The sequence below is a fragment of the Octopus bimaculoides genome, chromosome 4 (assembly GCF_001194135.2).
Source record: "Octopus bimaculoides isolate UCB-OBI-ISO-001 chromosome 4, ASM119413v2, whole genome shotgun sequence".
NCBI lineage: Eukaryota > Metazoa > Mollusca > Cephalopoda > Octopoda > Octopodidae > Octopus > Octopus bimaculoides.
In genome coordinates this window covers 122,917,283-122,927,627 of record NC_068984.1, presented here as the reverse complement: position 1 = coordinate 122,927,627, position 10,345 = coordinate 122,917,283, and the positions used below count along the sequence as shown (strand labels likewise).

Here is a 10,345-nt window from a genome sequence, read left to right as displayed (position 1 = left end):
TATACAGCACAGGCTACAAACACAGACTGCAGGAATATGGGGAGTAAGAAGCGCACGTGAAAGGGGTCAATATTTTATTGGTCGCTTTGATGTGAGCAGGATGGCACACAGCTGGAGAGAAGCAACAACAAAGCTGCATCGTATATATATATATATATATATATATATATATATATATAATGTGCAAACACACACTACTACTACTATCACTACTAAAAACACATAACTACTACAAATACTACTGGAGAAGTTAAGAAGGAAGGCATCGTAATATTTCAAAGAACTGTTTCTTATTTAGTTTCAAGGCCAACAATTTTGAGGGAGGGCTTAGTTGACTACAATAATCTCAGTATCTACTGGCACTCTATTTTATTGATCCCAGAGAGATGAATGACAAAGTGACCTTCATAGGGTTTAGAACTCAGAATGTAGACAACTAGAACAAAAACCACAAGGCAATTTTGGTCCATTGCTCTAATGGTTCTGTCAGACAGAGGATTAGCAAAATCCTTAGTGTTGGAGATTAAGAAAAAAAAAAAAAAATCTTGTGGCATATATTTCAGGCTTTTTTGATTCTGAATTCAAATCTTGCCAAGATCAACTTTTTCCATTCATTCCTCCAGGATTGATAAAATAAAATACTAGTCCACTCCTAGTTCAATGTAATAGGCCAACCTCTTCCTCATCCCACCTTACTCCCCACCCCCACCAAATTGCTGGCCTGTGCCTAAAGTAGAAAATATCTCAAAGCATACTTAAGTGTATCATGAAGAGCATCACACAGGCAACTCTTAACTCTTCATATGGCATAGACACTGAAACATGCCTGTGCACCATATACACAAACTCATGTATTTTGCCAAGTAAAAATCTGAATACATGATAAGTGAACCTTAAGTCACAAGCATTCTCTAATCACCAGCTCATGAATCAACTGCACCTTTATTTATCTTATGCTCTGGACACCTGTCCTCTGTATTCACCTAATATAACCATCTCAACTGCATTACCCTTAACTGTAGAAAGCAGTTTCTTTTTTTTTTATACCAATCTACTTTTTGTTGAAGTATGTTATGTTTGAAATTATTTTTCAATGAGATATATCAAGTTTATTGAGGCAACATAACTTGCAGAAAATATCAATTCTATTTTTTGGTAGATTTTTAACATCATTATTGGAACATCTATGAAATTTAATTACTGTTACAGGGTTAATTTCTAGTGTTGAAGACTTTGTACAGATCCTCCTTTCCTAGAACTACATACTTCTGGATCATACTTAATGTGTGTGTGTGTGTGTGTGTGTGTGTGTGTGAAGGTGCAGGGCCTAGTGGTTACAGTGTTGCACTCACAATCTAGTGATCAGGAGTTTGATTCCCAGACCAGGTGAGCAAAACACTTCATTTCACATTGCTTCAGTCCACTTGACTGTAAATAAGTAACCCTGCAATGGAATAGCCTTCTGATCAAGGGGAATGTCAGCCTGCTTGCCTAACCAGCAGGGTGGCATCATTTGAAAACTAAAACAATGCAAAGTGCATTGTGATCAGTGATGTATAACAACATCTCAGTCTGGTTGATACCATGATGATACTGTGACATATTTGTAAATTTGAGCAATTGCTTTTACTTTATTCAGTTATTCTGGATTTCCTAGTCTTGGACAGCATTACCAGGTTATGTGTATTAACTCCTTCTGAATACGACCATCAGATAACTAGGATGTTAAAACACACACACAGAGCAAAATTCATTGATATAAACGTCCTACAACTCAAATGTTGGAGGCTTTACTGAAGTTTAAGTGCTTTTAGATTCTATTCTTAACTTACTGGCCTGGTCAGTCAGACCCATTTTGAAGCTGATTCATTTGGAGTGTTAGCCTTTCTTGGTAAGTTGGAATTGTTTTCAGTTCTTCAACAAAGAAGTAATACCTTCCCAAATGTATGCTATAATGGTAGCATAGATAAAAACTTCTAGAGAGCATCAATAGGACAAAACCAATGGAGTCAGTAGGTTCTATAATTGATTCAAAAATAATATTTCTACTCTAAAGACAGGCCTTTTTACAAGAGAAAAGAGAACAAAAGTGTTATTAAATTCTGTAAAAATGAATAATTGTCATACAATTATATATATAGTCTTCTGTAGATTGAATTAGTCTCTTTTTATACTAATATACGAGGCCAGTAAATTGTCTGAGTTATCTTAAAGGACGTTTATTGGCTATAGGTGAAATCATAAATCCAAAACAGAATAGTTTCAACTGGAAGCTGAAGCTACCAATTGACTGTCTAATTGTCCTTACAAATCAAATTACTCTAAGTAAAACTGACTTGCGAAAAGCTTTTACTACCAGTCTATGACATTTGCAGTACAACATTCAAAGTATCCCTTTTTGAACCAGTGTTTCAGTGCAGATAAGATAAATAGATAGGAGACAAACCTTCCATAGATAGAACATTAGTTTCTTACTAATGAACTTCTCCCAGAAAAACCTTAGTAACCTGTTCCTTGTAGCGAAGTGAATTAAAGTTATGTGGAATGATGTGTTAGTTACCTACAACTAGTTCCAGTGACCCATATACAACACCACTGACACCAAACATGCAATCAGCCTTTGCTTCCTTTCGCTCACACAATGTTATTTATTATGGCAGCTACTTGTAGCAGGCTGCAAGCGTGCATCAAAACATGTAAACATTATCAGGAAGGAAGGTTGAGCAATAAAAACAAACAACATTGAAAAATTTTAATTAATTTAAGGACAAACACAGAGAAAATAAAGATGTATAAAGAAGGTGAAAGTTAGTTTAAGAGTTACCTTTTCCATTTTAGTTTGCTATGGTTGAAAAAACAGAAGATCAACTTCAGAAACAGGGTTAAAATAAATTTCAGGAGAGAGGGATGGGAGATCAGAAAATTGGTGCAGAATTCAGGGTGAAAAGGTTACAGGGGTGTCAAACATTGTCAAAATAGGATTAATTACTTAAATGAATAAACTAAATTATAGTGAAAAATATATTGAAATATTTTGATCAAGTTTTCTTAATTTTCATTTGATGCAATATTGTGTATGTGTGCATGTGAGTGTTGTTAGTGTGCAGCTGGAGTTAGTTTGCGTGATTCCTGTGAGTGTACTCATATGTTTGTGTTTTACCTGTGCCTAACTTCTGAAAGGCTCCATAAGATTTCAGGTATGTATGGGTAGAAATATTAATTTATAATTACATATTATGCATCTAATAACATACTAATAAGTAATTAATACTAGATTAAATACTGTGATACTAACACAGCAGGTTCTTGGGAAACCCCCATTTTAATTCCTACTAACAATCTTTTATTTTTTGTTACTGAGCGACTTTCACAGCTACCTCTTCTAAGAGTTTCAAGCTTGCTGATTAAATAATGATAATAATAATAATAAATGATGATGATGGGTACTGTGGTTTGGCATGAATTTGCTGGTGAACCATATCCATACCCAAATTATGATTGTCAGTTGGAACCACATTTAGTTGGTTTCTAATACACTTAAAAAAGGCATGAATGTTATAACCTTCCATTTTATTTCATATATATATGTAAAACTTGAGAAAATATGCCTTTTTTTTTTTTCATAGTAAACTTTATGTTCTCACATTAATTAGCTTGTATTGTGACACTGAAGATTCTACACAACAAGACGTCATGTAGAACAAATGAAAGAGCCCAGTAGAATCCACAGAATCAACAACACCTGTGTAATTAATTTGGCAGTGTTAATTCCCAAACCGGATTTTCAAATGTAAGAGTTTATTTAGTAACACTTCAACTGCACCAAAATCAACAACTACAGACTATTAATTATAACAACAGTGGTAAAACAGACATTCAAACCAAAACTGTCAAAAATGCAAGAGAATAACAGCCAATAGCAAATGTTGGCAGATTTAACAGCATTTAAAGAGATCATCAGGTTATTGGCACAAGAAAAAAAGCAGATTTAGGTATCGAGTTAATAACACAAAAAATACACAAGGGTTTGATGAAAAATTGGAAAACCCTGTCACAAAAATCATGGTTGCTACAGCAATGAAAATTTAGTTAAAAGTTCTGCATTCTTAAGCATTGTTTAATGAAATTCAAGGCAAAACTTGTGTGTGTGTGTGTGTGTGTTTTTTTTTTTTTTTCAGAAGTAGGAAGGAAGTCTGTAAACTAACCCTGAGTAAGTTGGGGTGCGGTCAACAGCCACGTTATCGGGGTCAAAACTTGTGTTGAAGGAAGAGCCACTGTACGAACTATAACGAGAACTCTCCATTGTGTTGTTCAGATAACGGTTATCAGGATGACTAGCATATGTATGACTAATAATCTGGTGTTCAAGGTAGTCTTGTTGCTGCAAGGAATAAAAAAATGGAAGCTGTTGAAAGCAATGTCAATGATGCCACAGAAATGATGTAGCAGAATACAATGGCAAATAGTTCCATCTAAAGAGGATACAGTCATGACAATTTTGCACCAAAGCATTTAAAAGTGAAGAATTTACATCAACAATGGCATAGAACAATTATTTCTTCAAAAGATCTCATTATACAGAAACATCTAGAGAGACTTTAAGAAACATGTTTACAAATGAAGAAAAATTAGGCAATGTTTAAATCCATTTGAAGCTATTAAAAGGCAGTTTAATGAAATTAATTTACCAATTATTTATGTGACTCAGAAGAGTTATTAAATGTATAATTTATGAAGTGAAATGGATCATTCTTGTTCAAGATTAAGTTAGATAATAATATGTTTAAACTTAACACACACTTCAAAAAAAAAAAAAAATGAATGAACACAAGCAAAAGGAAAAAAATAAACCCCTGAAAAATAGCACAAGAATGAGAAGTGGATTTATTTTTAAATATTTTAATGATGAAAAAAGAAGAAGAAAAAACTAAGACATTCATAAAAAAAGACAGGAAAAATAATTTAAATATCACAAGTTAAAGATTATTATGAAATAAAAAAAAGGGAAAGCATTTGAATGAAGAGAAGAAGAAAAAAACGGTTGAATTCAATGTATAACAGTACAGTACTATTTATGTTGGATACTGTATAGTAGTGTATATCTCCACTATTGTCCTACAGTAGTATTATGTATGTTCTAATAGAATGTAATACTAGTAGGGCAGGGACCTTCAACCATTGGGCTGCACAGAAAAAAATTATAAAATTTTATTCCTAGTTTTTTCTATCATCATAGTCTGCAGGGTATTTTTGGACTATATATGTAACCATTAAATAATATATTATGCCCTTTATTGTGTTTTGATGTGCATGGTCCCCTGATTTGTGGAAAAAACTGTCCAGTATGATACTGGTGCATGGTGCAAAAATGGCTGTGGATCACTGCAGTGGAGGAACTGTAAATATATACTTCTGGATTTTAACATTACTGTATAGCATTGTACTTTAATGCATTATATCTACACAGTACTATAAAATACTATATCCTAATAATGCTTATATAACACTACTATTTGTATTGTATTATATAAAACCCAACATATATGGTACTATACATGATCAACACTAGTACACATTTAGTATGTTAGTAATATAAGTTTAGATTAGAAATACTACAAAGATTAAAAATGCAACAACATAATATTAAAATACAATAGGATGGTTGTCATGGAAGTCTGTATGAAAGGATTTATATTTAAATATATAAATGAAAATGTTCGAAAGAGAGAGAGAGAGAGAAAGATAGAAAGAGAGAGAGACTTCTCTGTTGATTGAGGAAAAATTGTAGAGTTAGAATTAAATGGTAGAGCAAAACTGAAGAAAGATTAAGAAAACTGAACGAAATTAAGTTTGGTTTGGTTTCAGCATTTCTTGTCAACTATATTGAAAAAGAAATCTTCCATCATATTAGTTTACTGAAGGAATGAGTTCGCAACGCTTTTGCAGATGGGAGGGGAGAAAACACACACATACACGCACAATTTCCTGAAATACTGGTTTCAGACAAGAAGGATAGAGCAGGATATTTTTGGTGAGTGAATTGTCCATGAAATTGATCCCGGTTAGACTGATATTTAATTTCAGTGACCCCACCACAAAGATGTATAAAGTAAAGGATATAATGTCATGTTTCTTACACTCAGAAACTATAATAAACAAACTTATTTCTTTCCCTATTTCTCTGTCCTACTAGAAGGGATTTCTGCAGGGTCTGCAATATATTTCAAAATAAAACAATAAATAGATAAATAAATATGAACAAATGTAGGGTGGGGGTGGGGGAAATCCAGAGAGTGAGAAAATAATTTTGATAGTAGCACTACAGCCCTTTCAACAAGAAACTATGACAGGCATGTTTGTTTCTCTTAAAAGAGTATCATCTATATAAATCTTGTCATTATTTACATGTGACAAGCAGATATGTGTCTTAGTAAGGTACAAACACACACATATATGTGTTACTGTAAATAATCTAAGGGCTTATTTAAAGCAAAACTTCTTAATTAGACACTTTAACAGGTCTGGTGCAACTCTGCCATAAACGAAGTGGATCCAAATAGTCTACAGTATTTAATCATAGTTGATTATCTTTACTCATGATTAATCAATAACTATAAGAGGTTTCCTCTCATATCTGACAAAACATCACAACAAAGAAAACAGAACAGTTAGTATTTGAATTTGAAAATATAGAATTGAACCGTGATCTTAAGCTCTCTGGATTTACTACAATTTTTCAAGTTTTTTATGAGACTTTTTCTTTAACTCAGGATTTGAACATCCACAGAAAAGATCAGCCACTCTGCTCAATAATTGACCAAACTAATTTAAAGGACATTTTGACTTTAAGGGAAGGGTAGGGGACTCAACTAAAGGTTTAGTTAAAGACAATTCAAAAAGCACAATGATCCATAGAGTTGGTGTTAACATGGTTTGGGCAACTATCAGGGAAAATGTGATTTTTTTTTTTTTTTCAGATAGCTACCCAAGGAACAGAGGCAATATGCAGTCCATAGTGGGTAACTTTCCCAAAAACATAGGCACTTCTTCTGGATAATACCTGAGAAACTGAAACAGTGTACTGGGTAATGCTCCTAGAAAATGCAGGTGCCTGTCTTGGACAGTTACCTGAGGAACTGAAGTGATGTAGAATTAAGTGTCCAACCAGAAAGACACAATGAAATGAGGGTTAGGGAGGGTAGTAGTGGTGGTGTATGAACCCAGGAATCACAAATTGGTAGTAGCTAATCTGACACCATTCATCGTTTGGCTATATGCTGATATCAAGAGAAACATACCGAAGAACTAGAGCTACAAGAAGACAGGGGACAGGATGTTAAGAAAGATAGCAGGGAAGAAAAGGAGGAGGAGGACAGAAACTACAAGATGGCAAAGATGTCATATGAAATAGAAGACAGAAAAAACAATCTCAAGAGTTAAGCACATGTCACAAAATGCAGCAGCTCTAAGTCAATTCAAAATGCTACATGCTATTTCATAACCATTTTGCATGCAGCCAGCCAGCAGCAGCAGCTGTTCTTGTAACAGTTGTACAAGCTGGTAGTTTGCACCACTTCCAACAAGGATAAAGTTAGAATATAGAATTGGTTAGAGATTAACTGAATGGAGTTGGGTAGGTTTCTATGTGTGAGTATATAAACAAGTGTATGAATTTTGTGTGTATGTATATGAGTATATTCTTATATGAATGTGTGAGAATGTTCATGTATATGAATAGGAATGTGTGTATGGATGTGCTTGTATGCATGTCTGTGAAGGTTTAAATATGTATATATAAGTATATATGCACTATGTATGTATACCATATACACACTGTGTGTGTGTGTGCATATACCATATACACACAGTGCATCAATGCATATATGATATAAGTGAGTTGCAAGCATTTTATTCACAAGTTAATTGTGATTTCTTTTGGATCTCAAAATGTAAAGATGTTCTGCTATTCGAGCAAAGCAGGGTCTTGTAAGAATAGTCTTTTCTACTCTAGGCCCGAAATTATTTTTTGGGGTGGGGGCAGTCGATTAGATCGACCCCAGTACGCAACTGATACTTAATTTATCAACCCCGAAAGGATGAAAGGCAAAGTTGACTTTGGTGGAATTTGAACTCAGAAAGTAAAGACAGACAAAATACCACTAAGCATTTCGCCTGGTGTGCTAACATTTCTGCCAGCTCACCATCTTGTAAGAATATTACCAACTGTGATACTGTTTGTAGTGTGTATACAATAGTCACTTTAGGGATAAAAATTTCCATGTGTATGTGGCATATATGAACATGTAGTATGTATGTGCATGTAATGTTATGCACATGTGATATGCATGAACATGTGACAAGCATGTGCTATGGAAGTGAATGTGGTATATGTATGTACTGTGTATGTGATGATGTGTGTTTAGTGTGAGCGTAGAGTTAAATATAAATAAGGATATGCATGTATAATTCCATATATACAAACCACAAAATAAAACCAGAAAAAAAACCCCAATAACATAAGCAAAAAAAAAAAAAATTCCCGAAAAAAAAAACCTTCAGAAAATCAAGCAAAAACTAGACACAAGCACACCTACCCACACACAACCACACAGAGATCAAGTTTGGAAGGAGCGTGAATACCTTGGGTATAGAATCGTCCGGTAGAAATCTGAAGTCACTTCCAGTGTCGGTGGCAATGCTACCGGTCAATTCTCCTTGATAGACCACGGCTTCAGTGCGCGGTGCCACTGATTGACTGATCATGGTGTCGCGATACACCGGGCCAGCCTCTCGGCCATAGCGAAATGATTCCCGGGCATATATGTCTTCAGCAAAGTAATCTCCTTTCTGGTAATTAATTAATTAATTGACAGGGGGATTGCAGCCAGTGATCATTTATAGGTTTCATTGTCATTTACAAACATATTTATACATAGCGCAGTTTTTTTTATATACAGAAATGACCAAACAAACAAACAAACAAAAAAAAAAAGTAAGAAACAACAACAACAAACAGAAGTAGAAAGCAATGCAAGCAAATGTAGGGGCTAAAATGAGAGGAAAATAAAGGTAAGAAAGAAAAGACTCAGTTCGGAAATTAATTTTTGGTGTGTGTGTAGGGATTCTGATGGAAATATTTCTGTAAATACTCTTGCTGTGTAAATTTGAAGATTATCCTTGAAAAATTGTATTTTGCATAATTTACCTAAATAAATACATTTTATCTATTTGAATTTGTCTAAATGCCTGTCTAAGTTAGAGGGAAATCTATAAGCCCACTAGTCTGTCTTAGCTGGAGAATTCTGTTAAAGATTACAGCCAAATTTTGTTGTGCAGTTAAGAACTGCAGAAAACCTCAATCATAATTAGGTAGTTAAAAAAAAAAAAAAAAAAAATCTTGTTCAGAACTTAGTCTTTGAATTAACTTGACCTTAACATTAAGTTCAAAGGAAAAGAAAAACACAAGAATTTGGTTCAAATTCAGCAATGAGTTTTTCATTAGGTTAAAGTTCAGAGCTGAAGTTTGGATTAGGAAAAATTTTGTTCCAAATTAGAAAAGTTTATATCAAGTTTCAGTAAATATTTAGTGCCAAGTTTGGCCCAAATCTTATTATGAGTCGGAACCAAATTTATGCCAAACTCATATCAGATTTTAAATAAAAACTTGATTGAATTAGAGATAAAAATGTGATTGAATGAAATAATTCAAAGTCTATGAGGACATTTTCTTCCAACATGACAATGACATTAACTTGAAGTGCTAAGATATTCTTAGAAAACTCAAAGGTAGTTATCAAAGAGACAACCATTCATCTTAAAATGATCATTTGATGGTCTGAAAGATATGTTCTGAACAACTATAGAAAGTGTTTCTACACTCAGCTGGCCCTTAACCACCAGTGATAAATTAAAGTTAATTATGTGTATTTTTAATTAGGTTAACAAGCAAGGTTTGAACATTTGAGTGAGGAGGTAACTGCACAGTATGATCGTGGTTACCATATCTCTGTTCCTAAACCCAAAATAAGCTTTTACTTTTTCTTCCTTTCAGGAAATGGTAGTAGTGGTGTTTCTCGTGGTTATGTAGTGATAAAAATTGTCATTGGATTAGTGGCTGTTTCTCTCTATCAAAAGAATCTGAAATGTACCTAAATATTACGGAAGAAATTAAGACATCAGCAAACAAAATACTGGTGGCACCAGTTGGAGTCACATCTGGATATGACTAAACAGGTCAGATTCATGAAATCTATCTTTAATGCGCCAGTGGGTAGCAGAAACATACAATTAGCAACTAGATGACTATTTTATACTATTATATATATATATATATATATATATATAT

At 33.7% G+C, this 10,345-nt stretch overlaps 1 protein-coding gene across 44 annotated transcripts in view; it reads right to left on the bottom strand.

Moving 5' to 3' along the window:
- LOC106871604 (titin) overlaps positions 1-10,345 on the bottom strand; it is a 454,558-nt gene that overhangs the window by 185,793 nt on the left and 258,420 nt on the right. For 37 of the 44 annotated variants that reach the window (XM_052967415.1, XM_052967425.1, XM_052967440.1 and 34 more), the window contains 3 exons: positions 8,641-8,847; positions 4,206-4,381; positions 2,825-2,842 (listed from right to left, as the gene is read on the bottom strand). In XM_052967415.1, coding sequence (XP_052823375.1) covers positions 2,825-2,842; positions 4,206-4,381; positions 8,641-8,847 — 401 coding nt within the window. The remainder of the gene's footprint in view (positions 1-2,824; positions 2,843-4,205; positions 4,382-8,640; positions 8,848-10,345) is intronic. The other 7 variants (XM_052967433.1, XM_052967445.1, XM_052967448.1 and 4 more) reach the window with 2 other exon arrangements.